At 41.4% G+C, this 17,653-nt stretch overlaps 3 protein-coding genes across 3 annotated transcripts; 2 read left to right on the top strand and 1 right to left on the bottom strand.

Annotated features, from left to right (window-relative positions):
• Positions 1-14,434: 14,434 nt before the first annotated feature.
• On the top strand, positions 14,435-14,977 carry MYCFIDRAFT_179899 (uncharacterized protein; the record flags this gene model as incomplete). The annotated part of the gene is made up of 5 exons (XM_007933898.1): positions 14,435-14,452; positions 14,500-14,725; positions 14,754-14,806; positions 14,834-14,859; positions 14,896-14,977. 5 exons carry the CDS (start codon positions 14,435-14,437, stop codon positions 14,975-14,977), a joined length of 405 nt encoding a protein of 134 aa, XP_007932089.1.
• Positions 14,978-15,018: 41 nt separating this feature from the next.
• On the bottom strand, positions 15,019-16,268 carry MYCFIDRAFT_179898 (uncharacterized protein; the record flags this gene model as incomplete). Its single annotated transcript, XM_007933897.1, has 3 exons — positions 15,019-15,909; positions 15,937-16,141; positions 16,168-16,268. The coding sequence occupies 3 exons, from the start codon at positions 16,266-16,268 to the stop codon at positions 15,019-15,021; spliced, it is 1,197 nt and encodes a 398-aa protein (XP_007932088.1).
• Positions 16,269-16,742: 474 nt separating this feature from the next.
• MYCFIDRAFT_200624 (uncharacterized protein) lies at positions 16,743-17,504 on the top strand (the record flags this gene model as incomplete). Its single annotated transcript, XM_007933896.1, has 2 exons — positions 16,743-16,910; positions 16,962-17,504. The coding sequence occupies 2 exons, from the start codon at positions 16,743-16,745 to the stop codon at positions 17,502-17,504; spliced, it is 711 nt and encodes a 236-aa protein (XP_007932087.1).
• Between the last annotated feature and the right edge of the window lie 149 nt (positions 17,505-17,653).

The following is a 17,653-nucleotide window of genomic DNA, read 5'->3' as shown; positions in this document are numbered from 1 at the left end:
TACTTTACGTACCGCTCTCGAGATCTATTAGAGTTCCGAGGGTATTAAGTAGCTCGGCCTTACCGCCGCCGAATAGCGCTAAGTAGAGTATCTCGTCGATATTAGTAAGCATTACGCGAAGGTTACTACTACGATTAGAAGAATCCGAGGACCGACGATCTACCTTATCTTTACGTACTATAACTAGCTCTTTAACGAGCTCGAGGAAACCGTAGCTAAGCTAGCTAGGAAGAGCGTTCCCTAGAAAGTAGCTATAACGAAAGCTATAGATACCTCCTATACTAAGTTATATAAATATTACAGTATTACCTTTAACTCGTTCGGGGATATCTATAGCGTTGCGTACTTACTTAACCCGGTAGAAAAGGATATATACTAGTAGAGGCCGGAATAGAAGGCGGACGAGGTATAGCCGAAGCATTACTAGACTATTCTAGAAAAGATGTTTTACGAGCGTCGGAAAGAAACTAGTTTAAATACAGCTCCTATAAAGAAAAAGAAGGTTTAGAAGGCTCCGACATTATACCTATTTCGTAGGTAGGAAGTAGAGGCAGAAGAGGAAGCAACTACTAAAGTAAATAAAGAAGAGTTCGATCTCTATCGGCGCGCGAGTAAGTATAAACCCGTAGGCTCGGAAAGAGGGCTAATAATCTCTAGATCTTACCGGTCTTCTAGACGAATTCGGAGACGATATTCTCGCTATATAGTAGCGGTTAGAGCCTAAGTTTCTAACGATAGCGTCGGTCGCTCGGGACGTCCTCGCTATCCCGAGCGTAGGTATAGGCTATAAGAGGTCTTTTAGTATCGCTCGTTACTAGGGCCGCTTTAATCGAATATACTCGCCTACTACCTTCGAATCTATTATAGTATTCCGATACTATCTCCTCTACTAGAATCGCTAAGGTAGGTTACTAAAGATTATACTAAAGGAGTTAATCGAGGAATTAGAAAACCTTAAGATCGAAGAAACCTAGGAGCGCGAAGAGAATACGAAATTTAGTCTAAGCGAAACCCTAATTAGCGATAACAAAGAGGAGGAGGGCGGAGGTAGAAGGCGATACCGGGTCGAGAAGCGGAAACGTATATAGGCTTAGAGCAGCTTTAAGGAGACGAAGCGTTTACGTATAAGGTAATATAGCCGGCATATATAGCCGGTATATATCCGAAATGTGTTTCGAATTCCTAGGACCTAAATAGACTAGTTGCTATAGCAACCGACCCCGCTTACCTGCGGACTATTTCTAATTCTCTATTCGCTCTTCTTCTCCTTCTTCCCTTTCCCTATATTCTTAAAGATAAATATACCTTAAGGATTCGGCTCTTCGGGCCTTCCTAAGCCGGCTACCTCCCCTTCCTTAAGCTACTATCCTTTATTCGAATCTAACGATAACCTAATAAGGCGATTTAATAGAAGACTATTTGTTCTAGAAGGTAAGAAGCATTAATGTCTCCTTACGATTATATACTTATTAATTTCTAGGTCCTACCGATATACCCTCGTCGCCTAAACGCGTAGATAAATATCTTTAGAGGCTAAAGGGCAAGGGTAAAGTAAGCTAAGCATAGGGAGACTATAGCGAGAACGAGATATCGGAAGAGTAAGGCTCTCTATAGTATATATAAAGGAAGGGGGTTCCTCGGAAAATAGTACCGAAAAATAAGAAGGCTATAGGTAGATAGGAGAAGGCTAAAAAGAGTAGGCGGACAAAGACTATCGCGAAGAAAAGTTATCTTTCTATTAAAAGAAAGGGAACAAGGCAGGACTCGACGACAAAGAAGCGGCGCTTTAAACTAGGTACTATTACCCTTCGCTAGATCCGGCTTTTCTAAAATAAAAGAGGGACCGAGCTTTTAATCCCTAAGACTCCCTTCTAGCGACTCGTCCGAGAAATTATATTAGATTTTCGGTCTAGTATACGATTTACGGCTAAGGCGATTAGTACTTTTTAGGAAGCTACGGAGGCATTTCTCGTAACCGAGCTTAAGCTTTTAAACCTCCTTGCTATCTATACGAAGCGGGTTACTCTTTAAAATAAAGATATATAGCTTCTAGCTAAAATTCGGCGTCGGTTTATAGCGGATTAGTTAGAAATTGTATTTAGTCGTTAGATTAACCTAGGAGGAGGCCCATTTTCGCATCGTTTTACCGGCTATAGGTACCGGCTATATTTCTAATTTTATCTCCGCGCCGTCCCTAAATCTAAGGTACGAAGTAGAAACCTAGCGCTCTATATTTACCCGGCTATTATAGAGACGAGCTATATTTAGATTAGTTTCTTCGTATATCGCGACCTAGCGGGTAGTAAGCGAAAGGGCGATAGAACGTTTATAATACGTCTCTATTTAGATCTAAAACATAAAGGTCCTAAGGAGCCCTAGTATCCTAACTATAAGGAGATTCTTTAGTATTAGCACTTTGATCCTCTATACTACGAGGTAGATAGTAAGCCTACGAGAGAGAAACTTTAACGAGAAATTCTCTATAATGCGTAGCGCTATTGCATAGCTATAGATACGCACTAAGTCCGGCAACTCGAAGAAGAATTAAGATAGCGTATTAGCGACCGAGGAGGAGATCGATAGTATACTAGTAGAGTCGAGGTCTTATAAGCGAAGTATAAGATAATATAGGCTCTTAGTCGTATAGAGTAACGTACTATATAAATAACTAGGTATACTACTCTTATTTACTTACGACCTATATCCTAGGATGCTCTTCTCGTACTTTTTATACTCTTTTCTAATACCTTACCTATAAGCGCTCCGCGACAACCGAGTAAATATAAGCTATCGGGTTTCCGCTCGGTACCTTAGCCTTCGAGATACGGCGGAGTTGATTCTCTATAATACGTAGCGCTATTACATAGCTATAGATGCGCACTAAGTCCGGCAACTCGAAGAAGAATTAAGATAGCGTATTAGCGACCGAGGAGGAGATCGATAGTATACTAGTAGAGTCGAGGTCTTATAAGCGAAGTATAAGATAATATAGGCTCTTAGTCGTATAGAGTAACGTACTATATAAATAACTAGGCGTACTACTCTTATTCACTTACGACCTATATCCTAGGATACTCTTCTCGTACTTTTTATACTCTTTTCTAATACCTTACCTATAAGCGCTCCGCGACAACCGAGTAAATATAAGCTATAGGGTTTCCGCTCGGTACCTTAGCCTCCGAGATAGGGCGGAGTTGAATTTAGAGCGATAGTCGGTACCCGTAGCCGGCATATAGAGACGGTAGTAGGCCTTTTTCTACTAAATAACTAGCTTGTTTAGTATAGCCTACCTAATATTTCTTATATTTACTAGCAATAGGCCTAGGTTACTTATAAGATTACTATAGCTAGTAAAGGCATTACTAAAGAATATCTATACTATAGTAGGATACTATTATTACGCCGGCTATTTATTAAAAGGAGGCTTTCGCCTATTACTATACCGGCTATATATGCCGGCTATATTTTAAAGTCTGCCGTACCTGCCTTTTTTAGCCGTACCTACCTTCTTTCCTTACTCTAACGTTACTATAATATAGGCTTACGCGAAGCTTACTCTATTGCCTAGCGATACCGCGATACTACCTCTCTCGCTATATTTAACCTTCGTATCGATACCTATACCTCTACGCTCTATATCTACTACCTCCGTAACACCCTCGCTCCGCGCGCGCCTTCGTATACCTTCGTAACGCACTTTTTTCCTCAATTCGACGACTTTTATAATAGCGAATCTACTTAACTAAGTTACGACGCCTCGTAAGAAGGGACCTACTACTTCTGCGGGTCGTAATAAGATCGGAAATAAAGGAACGAGTATAGTACATTAACGTAAGATAGCTGCTACTACTACCGCTAGCTCCGGTACTAGAAAGGGCGTCGCGAGTAAGGCTCCGCGTAAGACAACGGCGGGCAAGGCTCTACGTAAGACGACAACTAGCGCTTCTACTACTAGTAGTAATCGTACGAAGCGTCGATAGCGCCTAGGAAGTAAGTCCTATTTATAGCCGGTAGCGTAGCCGGTAGCGTAGCCGGCAGCGTAGCCGGTATTCTTACTGTCTTTTTACTAATCCTTCTTTAGCCGTAGCCCTCCGTAAGATTCGGTAGTATTAGAAGAGTTCTAAGCTCCTAATCCGTAAAACTCCTTTCTAACGACTTATTCGCGAAATTGCCTAGGATTATAGAATAGACCTTCGCTTCTAAGCCTCCGCGATAGGCGCCCTTTAAGAGGCTATAGAAGCCTACCTAGTTCGTATCTTCGAATGTATATTTCTCTTCTACCTCTTTTCGGACTATACTAATACTATTTTAGCGGTCAACCTTATAGCTATCTACGCGAAGCGTATAACGATTATAGATAAGGATTTCAAAGCACTCGATTAGATCCTAAAAGGCTAGAATGTCTACATTCGAGATAGTGCTAGATAGGATAGATATACTAGTAGGAAGGATGTTCGTAGTATCGTCTACAAGCTTTTCTATATACGAAATAAGCCGCTATTATACGGCGCTATATACCGCGCTCTGAATACTCTCTAAGTATATATATATAGTATAGTATACTTTATTAGCCGTACGGAATAGAAGTCTCCTAAAATCCCGTTAGTACTAAGGAGTAAAAAGGCCGGCTACGCTGCCGGCTACGCTGCCGGCTACGCTACTAGCTACGCTGCTAGGTTTTTTAAAGAACTAAAAGAAGATAGACATTCCGGTTGATTTGTATTAGTTTAGATTTTTATAAAAAGAAAACAGGGAAAAATAAGGAAGGTTGAAGAGCCTAATAGTTATAGTTATAGGCACTATACCTGTTTTCTAGAGCATATTATATACCTGCCTTCGCAACTCTACCTAATACTCCCTCTAAATATCCTTATACTCTACCTACTAGAAATTCAACTAGGTACCTAGACCTATAGCTGCCTCTATATCTTTTACTATCTTCTATAGATTAAAGGCCTCTTCTATAGCAGCCTCTACCTCCTTATACAATACGAAGTTACTACCTGCCCTACCCTTTATATCTCCTAAATAACTAAGAGTTCTAAGGAACGAACTAGCATTCGGCCTTAGTATAGCGAGTAACTAGTAGAACGTTCTATAGAGCTGCCTTATAGCTCTTTTATATACTATACCGATACCGAGGGAGGAGCTATCCTAGTACTTAATATTATCGAATAGTTCGGTAGGAAAGTGCATAAACTTCTTAAGGAGGAGGACTTCTAGGGAAATCGATGAGTTCTGCCTAGATCTAGATAAAGATATTCTGCTAAGCAGTTAGGGAATTAAACCGTAAACGAAAGGATGAAATTTATACCTAAGGAGTGCAGTTTCCGAACTGAACTATAATGCCTTATATATGTGTGTGCTTTTGATTAGTTAGTGCCCTTAGCTGATTGTCTATAGATTTGAGGTTATATAAGTACCTTTATACAACTACGTAGCCTAAGTAGGATTCGAAAATTCTATAAGTACTAAGGACTAAAAATGCCGGCTACGCTACCGGCTATACTGCTAAGTCTTACAAAGGGCTTGTTTGAAGCTACGTATACATTTATACACTTCTTAAAAACCGATAAATTATATGGTTCGAACTAGCTACTTATATAGTTGCTTAGCAAACCAACCCAAACTAAACTAGAGTTTCGGCTTAGCAAACCAAACCAAACCAACCCGAACTACTACGGGGTCTAAACTCGCGGTCTTTAGTTCTATCTTCTGTTTAGCGCGCGGCGCGCTTCTCTCTTGCTATTATAAGGAAAAGGGGCGGGGGCGTAGCGTATAGTAGTTGTTGTCGGTATAGGTATAGAGGAAGAAGTTAAAAGTGTAAGAATATCGCGAAGCCCTAATTGTTGCCGCCTACGTAACGTTATATAGGTAAGCTTTCGCAACTACGGCAACTACGCCCCGGCAATAGTAACTACGCCCTAGCAACGGCAACTACGCCCTAGCAACGGCAACTACGCCCTAGCAACGGTAATAAAGCGTAGTAAATACAACCTAGTAACTATTATAGCCGGCAATCGTAGCCGGCAGTCGAATAAGAGTGTCCTTATAGCAAAACTACGCCCTAGTAACGGCAACTACGCCCTAGTAACGGCAACTACGCCTTAGCAACGGCAAAAGAGCGTAGTAAATGTAACAGAGTTACTATTATAGCCGGCAATCGTAGCCGGCAGTCGAATAAGAGTGTCCTTATAGTAAAACCAATACAGTCTCTAGTTTAAACTAGGAATCTATATAGTTCGAAAAAACCAAACTAGAACTAGGGAGCTAGTTCGCCGCTAAGAAACCAAACTATATACGTTTAGTAGTTCGGAAACCGAACTACTGCGGGGTCTAGTTAGATTCCCTATCGAGCTTATATTTAATTAGGCCTTCCTTAAAACGCTCTATATACGCTATAGCGTTCTACCCTTCGAATAAAGGGTTTGTACTACTTCCTAGTTTAGGCGGGCGACGCCTGTTTTAACGAAGAAGCTTAGTTTACTTCTCTATTATCTTTATAAGGACATTATAGAGCGCCTCTAGCGTAGAGGGCGTAGGAGGCTTACTTATATTAACTAGTCGCCGCCTAATTTCCTCGTTAATAGGATTAGGAACGTTTTCGGATTTAGAGGATTCCGCTAATTCTTAATGCTCGCTTTTGCTAGAGCTTATTCGATTGTTTATAAAATAGCTAAAATGAAATGCTATATAAAATAAATACTATATAAAGGTGTTTTTAGTATACTTTGGTTTGTTTAGTTTGTTATAATATTGCTACGCGAGAGAATAGTATGTTAGGCTGTTTTTCCCCTAATGCTACCCCTAGGGTATTATTAGTATTTAGCCTCCTAGGGGTCGCCTAACTACCTCTAGGAGCTTAACTTAGTAAATACAAAAGCCGCTCGGAGGAAGAGACTACAATCTCTATTTATACCTAAATCCTAGAAACTAGCTCTTAATATCTCCTTTAGCTAGGTAGGGGGCGGTAGCCTTCTATTCCTAGTAGAAGGCTAAGCACTATACGAGCGAGGCTACGAATCCTAGGAAAGGATCTACCCGATTAATAGGGGACTCCCCGGCTATCCGACCTACAATCTAGAATTTGCTATCTATTAATAGTCTTAGCAAACCAAGCAAGGCTGATAGGTAATTAGTCTGTCTCTTCCTTAGGCGGGGCTTGTCTCGAGCAAGCGGTACTAAATAGGTCTTCGACCTAGAGCCGAGTCCTTAGAAGCTAGCTATAGTTACGGACTAGGCCCTAAGCTATAACAGTCCTAAGGGTTTGTAGCTTTTCGGGGTTAAAGAGATACCCTCGTTAAGAGGTTTCTTCGCTTGTCGTAGTAGCCCCTCGAGATACTTCTATATCGTCTATACTATAGGCTCTTATCGTGCCCTCGCTCCTATTATAGCTATTCGTACCCTAGGACTACCTTCGACATACCCGAACCTATTAGATATAAAGAGATAGCCCTACCTTCGGCTCTAATAAAGGACGGAAACTAATACTACTACTACTACTAGTAGTAACGGTATAGGCAACCGAGGGTAATATAACCTATAGCAAAATAGGCAGCTATGTTTAGTATAATAGGATAACAAACAAGTCGCTTAGGCTAGTAACTAGGGCCCTACAATATAGGCATTATAGAAGTGTAACGTAAACAATATGCTATACGAGGTTAATAATCTGTCTATACTATAGAAGGGGGCCTCTTATATAGGCTTAAAACTCGGCCTAGGTGTATAGGGCCGGTTACTAGCTAATAATAGCTAGTATATTAAAAGACGATAGGGACGTAGATACAAACGTTTTCTACGATTAGACGGACTAGATGCTAAATTACGCGCCTAAGTAGATAATACTCGTTATTTAGGAAAAAAGCGACCGCTTAATTATTTACCTAATAGGTAAACTCCTTATATCTACGGTACCCTTAATACTAAAGGCCGCTATCCTCCGATACTAGATAAGAACGGTCGTCTTAATAGATAGAAATAAGGACATCTAGCCTATGCCCCGCTTTAGTATTTCCTACTATTCCGAGGACGACGACGTTAAATAGCTACTTAGATGCTTTAGATAAGAACTCGACGACCGAAGCGGTAATATGCGGTATAAGTAGCCGCTATAGATAGTCTCGGCTAGTATAGGCGGATACTCTAGGTTTACGATAACTAAGGTTTGCCGGTTTCCTAAGGAAAACTCCTGCGATAAACTTATAGCTGTAAAATAGTTATATTTCTTAGAACTAAGCGAAACTTACGAAACTCTGCCGAAGGCTACGTCTATCGACGAAGATAGCGATAACAATAACGACGACAAGCGCCGCCCTCTACCGATTAAGGCGCTACTAGATTACGGATAGGACGACCTCCCCGTCTAAGAGGCTTTAGCCTCGCTATAAGGGAATTAGTAGGAGGATACCGATCTATAAGAATTTAAGCAATTCGTCGGCCTCCTCGCTAGAGCTATCGGCGACGCGCTCGAGGATAGCGGTTACAATTAAATCCTAGATAAGGAAGAACTCGCTAAATTAGACGCCGACGGTAAAGAGTAGTACGAAAAATGCATTAAATTATATAAGACGTTTAGTACCGCGTTCGGCTAGCTACTAAAGGAAAACTAATAAGAGCTTATAACTTATAGCAACTAATTCGACTAGGAAAATACCGCTTAGGAAGGAAAATTCAACCTTAACGATATTAAGGACATTATAGAATTTATAAGTATACTCGCTAATTTCTAGGAAGAAGATAGTACGATTAACTACGATTACGAAGACAAACTAACCCTAAGTCTATTATTAACTATCGACGCCGTCTAGCGTATATCTAAAGAGCCTAACTCCGCTACGAATGCGATTAAGGCGATAAAAGACCTGCCGCTACTATAGTTCTTAAAGCAAGATAAAGGCGATCTCTTTAAACTGCTAGCTACGCTCTATAGATTAGTACGGGCAAGCGGCGATAAGGCCCCTTATAAGGCGCTCGGAAAATTTATCTTAGTAGCTTTTAATAGTCTATATCCTACTAATAAGAAGAAAGGTATTCGCTTTCTAGAATTGCGCCCTCTTTAGAAGTAGGAACCTAACAATAAGCACCCTAGAGACCCTATAATTAGCGAATAGTAGTGCTTCCTATACTCTCGCGCTATAGCTACCTAGCTCGAGGAAATAGGATATTAAAAGTGTGAGTTTTCTTTTATAATGCATAATGTATAATACTAAGTCTACGTCCGCGTAGTCGCGGACATTTCGTAACGGGGGGATTCTATTACGAAGGTAAGATAGTTCCCTAGGCTCCTACTACAAGCTCCTATAGTATATACTTCTCTAAGCGTAGATAGACTTAGAATAATTATTAACCTTTATAACACAGATGCATAACATATAGGGCCTATCTAAGACTATTAACTTAAGCAAGAAGCAATAAATTCTTAGCTGCTAAGGTACTAACTTTGCTAAGTAGGCTAAGGATCTTATTAGTATCTTTATGCTTTACCTCCTTATAGATTAACGCACTTATCTTCCGATAGTCTTATATAGTAAGTAAGCTACTCGTAGAAGGCCTAGAACCTATAGAAGGCCTTAATAGTAGGTTTGAATCGCTTTATAGCTTCGGCAATAGTAGCTTAGATAGGACTACTTCCGGATTAAATAGATAAATACTAGTCTTCTTAAAAGCAGACTTAATATTATAAGGTGTTAGTGCTAGTATCTAGGCTTGCTAGAAGAGTATAAAGAAGGCCCTCTTTATAATACCTTATATTGCTTATAACCTATATAGATAGGCGTTTAAAGCGGTTAAATACTGCGAGGCAAGGGGTACGAATATAGCTATATCTAGTAGTTATAGCCGGTATATTAAATAAGGCGGATATACGCCTACTAATATCTTCCTTTTAAGAGCCTAGTTAATAAACTTTATAGTTAAATAAGAGCCGTGTCTATTAACTATAAGTAGCCTCTAATCGCGACTATTACAAGCCTTCTTCTTTTTAAAACGGTCGTATACTTTAGTTAACTATTTGAAGCCGAGTTTATCTAAAGTCTAGCCTATTAGAGAGGTTATAAAGAAGGCTATATACTTGTCTAGGTCTATATCTTCTACCTAGGTATCCTAAAGATTGCTAGGTTAAGCCTTATAGATTAGTATAGGCGGAAGGCTTATAAGGTTAGCGGAAATAGCTACAATATAGGTTATCTACTCTCTATTACTATCCTATAGGTGTCCTATAAGCTATCTACTCTTAACTACGTTCTTTAAGAAGTATCTTATTGCCTTGCTTAAGACCCTAATTATAAAGCCCTTCTCGTCTATATTTATAATATTCTTTAGCTTAATATCGTACTTATTAATAGCCGCTTATAACTTCTCGAAGTACTAAGTATAGGAGAGATAGCTATCCGCCTTCTTACGAGCCTTATCTAAGTTGCTAATTTATGCTAAATCTAGGTATTCCCTCTACCGGTATTTAAAGCGAGTAGGCTAGTTCTTTCTAGGTATATTACTACAGATTTCGTAGGCGAAATTGCGTATTATTACGGCGGTCGGAGGGAGGGCTAACTTAGTAAGAATATTAATATAATCGCAGAGGGTTTGTTCTTATTATAGTATTAGTAATTGCTGTTCTTTATACTGCTACTACTTAGTTCTAGCTTTGCTATTCTATAGCTTGCTTAACTTTATACGCTTAACAGAATATAGCATGCTTCCTTATAGTAGTAGAAATATTCGGCTTCTTCTGCTCTTTTAAATTAGCTATTATACGCTAATATTGCTAGTCTATATCTATAGTTATAGTTGTTAGAAAATAGAAGGCCGACTTTCGAGAAAGTTAAATCGAGGCATGCGATAGGCGGGGCTATACGGCAGGTAGAGAAGACTTCTAGGGCTTCGCGGTTAACGCTACTAATACGGTCTTAAGTAATAATAACGGCTCTAGCGTCGTGCTATACTTGCTACTATTTAGGTCGTCTTATATCGCTAACTAGCTAAGCGATAGTTTATAGGCCTACTAGAATAGTTAGTATTTAGTGCTAAGAGCTTACTCTATAATACTAACTACCTCGAGAATCTAGTAGGTCCTTCTAAACGGCCTTTATACCGTCGTTAGTCGCTAATCTATCTACAAACTCGAGACTATACGAATAACCTTCCTTTAGCGATTCTAGCTCGACGTAGAGCGGCCTAATAACCGTTAAATTAGTAGGTAGAGCCTTCGGTACGTAGTTATCGAGAAACTCGCCTAAATAGGCCTTAGGCCGCTTCTCGTAGACCTTAATAATAGATAACTTCGTACGGTAGTCGTCTAAGGGCTTCGTTCGCGCGATACGTTTTCTACTAGGCTTAGTAACGACTATACCCTTAGAAGCCTTAGAAGCCTTAGAAGCGCGCTGTTTACGGTCTACGCGGTTATAGTCTATATAGCGCTTATAAATACGATATTTAAGGCTTAATCGTCGATATAGGCGGTTATTATCGTAGTCTACTAATAACTTCCTAGGTCGATCTTTATAATACTATATATTCGATACGAAATAGCGGTATTCGTCGTATTCGAAGCCTTCTACTCGATAAATACCGTTCTTACTACCTATAGGGTAGAAGAATAGGCGCCTTCGATTATATAGATTTAGTAGAAACAGGCTCTTAAACTATAGTAACAATCTACTTAGTTATAATCTACTCGGTTATAATCTACTTAGTTATAATACGGTCTATAGTACGTACCGGCCGCTCTACTTCTAGCTTACTAAGTAATAACTTAATATCCTTAGGAGATAGGTATTTAGCGTACGATAGCTTGGCTATTATAAAGAGCGTAGAATTAGCGATAGTAAGGTTAAAACAAGCGCGATACGTAACGCAAGCAAGAGGTAGAATAGGTCGATAAATAAGAAGTAGAAATAGCCGCTATATAAGGTCTAGTTTAGCTTCCTTATTTATAGGCCTATACTATACAATTATAAGGCTTTAAATTAGCTCTAAATTAGACCTCTTAGCGGTCTATATATAGCCTATTAATAACTATAGAAGTAGTTAAGCGGCCTTACAAACCTAGCCGCTATAGCGGCGCGATCTGTACCCTTGTCTCAGTTAATATACTTATACCTAAAGGGTAAAGCGTAATAATAGATCTTTTCGTTATTATTTTAGTAGAATTGTTAAGAAGGCTACGATAGCTTTTTACTTCCTTAAGTATTAGAGATCGGGACGTATATATTTATATCCTTATCCGGAAAATCGCAGATCCGTTAGCGGAGCGGTTCGTACCTTCTATCTCGATAAAACGCAAATTTTTTACCCTTTACTACTTTCTTTCTTTCTTTATATAACTCGTGCTTATTCTTATAAAGTCGATCCCTTTTAGCGACTTTGTAGAGACTCGGGTTTTGTAGGTATACTATAATACGGTAATCTCTGCTAGTAAGGTTAGATAAAGCAGGATCTAGAATATCGGTTCTTAATAGCCGGAAAGAAAGAAAAAACATACTATTTTTATCCTTTATACTTAGCTTCCTCTCTATCTAGATTTATAGATAGCGCTAGTACAATCTCGTATAAGCACTTTACTAATAGGAACAGAGAATCTGCTTTCTTCTAAGGAAATCTATAACCTTTATTAGGCAGTAGACCTTCGAGACCGTAATAGCCTAAAGTAGGTCTAAGCAAAGTATTAGTACTTATATTTATATAAGCCTCGTCGTCCGCTTAAGCTTTACAAACTCTTCCTACGGTCCCTATTAATTACTCCGCGGTCGATACTAAGAAAGCTATACTATAGGCTAAAGTGCCTCGACGTAAGATTAATTCGACTTAAGGTAAACTTATTAATACTACTAATAAGTCTCCCTCGAATAGTAGCGAAAAGACCCTAGCGGTAGCTATAGTAGTAGAATTATCCGAAAGAGCTAGTCGACGACAAGTAACTATAATTAACTTATAAGCATTCGATTCTATTAACCTAGTCGACTAATCTAGTACTCGAGACTCCTTCGCCTACTAGTATATCGGACAACTCGCTTAAGCTAAAACCTTTAACGATAACAAGGAGGACGAAGATAAAGCCTTTAACTTCTCTTTCCCTCTATCGCCTATCTCTTTATATATATACCCTATCTCTAATCTTGCTAACGAAGCTTAACGCCTCGAAAGTATAGATCTCGGGGACCGCTTTATTCTATCCTTTAGGGAACCCTATAGCCGGTATACGTAGCCGATAGACCTAATACTATCTACTAATAGTTTCCTAGCTACCGCTCTACGTTAGATCCGAAGGTACTAATATACAGTAGACCTTCCTATTCTAAAAGCTCCTTTTTCTCGTCTCGTTCGCGAGCTTACTTAGGATATAGTAGTAGACCTTCGCCTATAGAAGGGCATACCTAAGGCACTTTAAGAGGCTACTAAGGCCTTCCTAGTTATAGTCCTTTTAGGTACTTTCCTACATCCCTATACTATATACATCTACTAACTTTTTTATAGCTATAAACCTCTACGCTATCTACGTAAAGCGTATTACTCTAGAGGACAAGGATATTAAAGTCTTAAGACAGGTTCTATCGTACTTTAGTATCTTTGTTTAGGTATAAGAGAAGGGGTTTCGAAAGGCTAGGTCTTAATAGAAAGAAACAATAGTAGCCCTATATAGTTAGTATTTAAGATCTTAAGTAAAGAAGACTCTACGAGTCTATATAAACGTATAGAAGTAGTGTTCTCTATCGTAATTCCTACTATTCTCTATATCTCCTAAACTAGTAGATTTTATAGTTCGAACTATAACTAAAACTAGTTCCTTAGTATTAGAACCGTACGGCTAGTTCCGGTTCCGGCTTTTAGAACTAAACTAAACCGAACCGAACTACTAGGAGGTCTACGCTTTCTACTTCTTACTAGAGCTAGTAAGTACTAGTAAGTCGCTTTCTTTACTACTATTATTAAGTCTCTTACGCTTTATAGGAGCTATAGTCGTAGTCTTAGATAGTAATTCTTAATATAGAAGGGCTTAGTAGGGAAGTATATTACGAAGAATAGGACGTTAGAAGAGTACGACGTCTTAGATAAGATTTGTAAGTTGCTAGATAGATAACGTTACGTAGGTAAGCTTTTATTATTTAGTATAGTAACTATAGCTAGGTAATAGCTATAGGCTATTACTAGAGTAACTGCGATATAGTAGTAGATAGTAGACTAGTCTATATAGCTAGTAGGTATAGCTAGTAGTTATTAAGAGTAGTATATATAGAGGAACCGGCAAATTTCCTAGTTCGAACTAGTTTTCTATATAGTTCCGAGAAACCGAACCGGAACTAGGAACTAGTTTCCCTACTTTAGAACTAAACTATATCTACTTTTCTAGTTCTAAACCGAACTACTAGAGGTTTATAAGGTCTGTAGAGTTAGCACTAGGGGATCTAGGGGCTTGAAATACGACTCTAAAGTACCAATGCTGCTGGATTTGAACGTTGCATCGATTTCTTCGGCTAGAATAGCCTTAATTGCAGCATTAAGTGCATCTTAAGCGGCATCTGGGGTGCAGACTTGAGCTTCCATCTTGACAGACTCTGCAGTTCTGGAAGTGAGCAACGCGGACAAAGCAGATGGAGGAATATTCCTGCTGTGGTGGATGTACTACAATACATCAAGCTTGTCGATAGCAGTAGTTTGATTCGGCCTTTGAAGGCGATGTCGGCCGGCTGCGATAGGGTCTCGTGTCGTGTCAAGCTGTCCAATCATGGTGACGCCAAGCCTAAAATGAGGCTAAGCTACTCGAAGTGGCCAGCTACAGCCACTTCGACGGAATTTTCGCTTCAATGCCGTGCAGGTCGGTCTGCAAGTGTTGCAGTATGACGGAAAGTTTAGGGAGCTGGCGTACAGGCGAGTAGTCGATACACTCCAACTGTAAAGACCTGGTCTTAGATTGCCATGCTGTTCTTATTCGAATAAGCAGAGCGATGGTAATGAGGAGTCACAGTCCGTACTGACCTGACGCCATGACGGCCATGTCTGTCGAGCCGCGTATTGCCGTGGTTATGGTACGCCTCTCGTCCACTTTCCGCCTTCGTATCCAGTGATTTGCCAAGGCACTCCGTCCGATCCGTCTTGCTGTATACCCAGCATCCATCCCAGAGTATCTGGCATAACGTACTCCCACGTCACACGGAAGACTTTGCGCCAGTTCTCATGGAATGTGGACTTGGTAATTTTGCTCGCGATCTCGACCATGTTGTCGAAATCGCTCTCGCTTGGACCGGGACGATTCCATCCCAGAAACTGTACGCTTTGCGTCGAGTGATCCGTGTGGTCGACGACGAAGCCATGACATAGTTGCTTATTCACGACCTTGGTCTCGTCCAGAAGGAAATACTCGCAGAGCGCTTTGATGAAATGGTGACCCGTTGCTTTCTGACCTCCGACTGTTTGCCATGGACAGATCACGATTGCTCTGTCTTTCAGATCTTGCCTTGTACGGATTGTCTCAACATCTCCTTGCATGCCTTCAAATGTTCGGTCCAGGCACCATCGAACCGCGTTCCTGCATGAGACTTCAAAATTGTTTGGCACCTGGAACATCTTCATTTCCGTCATCCTGTCGGGTAACTCGAGGCGGCCATCAAGGTGAGCGGCGAAGCAGCGATTTTCGTCGATCGGTATGTAGACGCCTACGCATGTGATGCAGCCAGTCGTGCCAATCTTGGTCGTGTTGAAAATCTGACCTTCCTCCGACTCGCATTTTACTGGAAGAGTAAAGATACCGCCCTCTCCTTGCCGGAGATACAGAACTCCTTTGTCCGCCTTTGGCTTGTGGTTCTTGACTTTACCACTAGTCTTGTGGTGATGTACGCTGGGCAGACTCCGCTGTTGTCGGGCAGCGTTTTGGAATCGCATGGCTGGCTTCTTGGAGGAGACTCTGAATGCCATCTTGTTCACCAGAGGAAGTTAAATGACAAAGTCAGAGGAACCGCGGTGGGAATTTGCTTTCGGAGATCGCAAAGGAAGGAAGCAAGGCAGGCGATATGCTGAGAAAGATGTATACAAGTTGACGGGCCTCTTTGACTTGTCATTTTCAACACATCTCGTTGTGCTTGGGGTCTCGTTTGCGCCGAATGCAGGCCTCCGTTCGTGATACTCGGCGACCCGCATCCGCACATGGCTCGTTTGCAACTTGCGACTGTCCACGTGGGAGTCGTGTGAACCATCGAATATGAGAAGCTTACATGTAACTTGCCTTCATTACGCAGCTTCGATATCGTTGCCCACGGAAGCAGGACAAAGCACATGTTTTGCAATATCAATGTGAGACTAATACTGTCCAGCAAATGACCTGTCGTGCTCCAGAGTCACGTCGAGAATAGGTCTTTGGCTTCCCGACCTCAACCTGGAAGAGTCCTGCAGAAGGTGCATGCACAGCTTTGCATCGCCAAACCTAGGCCATGGCAGTGAACACAGAATCATTTTCCGGCAGGTGATCGCTGAGAAGGCATCTGTGTAAATCTGAGCAGCCTCGGCATGTCTCTCGGGTTCGAATTTAAGGCTTTGCTGGCGGGTACAACCAAAAGTGTCGATCTCCAGCTAGAAGAAACTATATGCCTCTTCTGGTAGTTTTGGATGCAGGCACACTGCTATAGTTGTAACTAGCAAAGCAAAATCAGTAAGTGATAGAATACCGAGCGCTCCGAGGCATCAATGCCTCTATAATATGTCTTTCGTTCGCAGCTGCTTAGAGGGTCAACGGAGCACAGAACGCACTCATCATGAAAGACCTCAAGAACCTTCTCGCTCTGCTGAGCATCGGCGTACTGTCGACTGCAGAAGCTCAGAGTTACTGCCAGGAATTCAACATCCCTCAGTGGCAATGCGATGTCTGCGGAGGCGAGATCTCCAGCACCGGTCCAGTCCAATGCTCGCCGCTCAATGCCACAGTAAGACCGCATCCCCAGATGTCTTCGCTACAACCCACTGACATTTCCCAGTTCGATGAAATCCAGGCTGGCCAGCCTGTAGGGATCTACAAGTCTGCCAAATGGCAAGGCTTCACTGTTGTTGCAGGCGGGCCATCACCGCTGCCACACGTCGAGCCATTCTCCAAGCCGAACGACGCCAGTGTCGGCGCTGGGAAATCAGGAATCGTTACCTTTGGATACTCGGACGGTGTTGCCCCCGGTCCACCAGCACAGTACCCATTCGGCAATCTGTACTCCTTCCACTATGGTTGCACGGTGCGCAATTCCTCAGCGCTCGCACCCCAGGCCGTCCCTGGAGACTGCAAGATCACCGTGAAGGCACAGTGTAAGCCAACCGGAGATCTTATTGATGGCCAGACTCAGGAGTTCGACTACGATGTCACCTATATCCCGAACATGAACAATAGCATGAGCTTCCACCAAGGCGATCCGGCCCGAGATGCAGGATACGCATGCTCGAACTACACATTCTCGGCGGTGGACCTGCTAAATTTGCCTGTTCCGGATCTCTTGGTTGATTCTGTCCTCTACCGCACGCTGCGTGATCGTTGACGTCGGTGGAGAAGGATGAAAAGCGAAAAGTGTGATGGGAATGAAGACCTCGGACCAAGACAATCATCTTGGCGCTAGCTTCCAAAGTAGAAAGCGCCAAACTATAAATGTTTCAACGAATCATGACTCTCAGTCCTTTCGACAGGAGA

This window comes from Pseudocercospora fijiensis (genome assembly GCF_000340215.1).
Source record: "Pseudocercospora fijiensis CIRAD86 unplaced genomic scaffold MYCFIscaffold_12, whole genome shotgun sequence".
Taxonomy (NCBI): Eukaryota; Fungi; Ascomycota; class Dothideomycetes; order Mycosphaerellales; family Mycosphaerellaceae; genus Pseudocercospora; species Pseudocercospora fijiensis.
The sequence above is the reverse complement of the archived record's forward strand: the minus strand, read 5'-3'. Positions and strand labels throughout refer to the sequence as shown.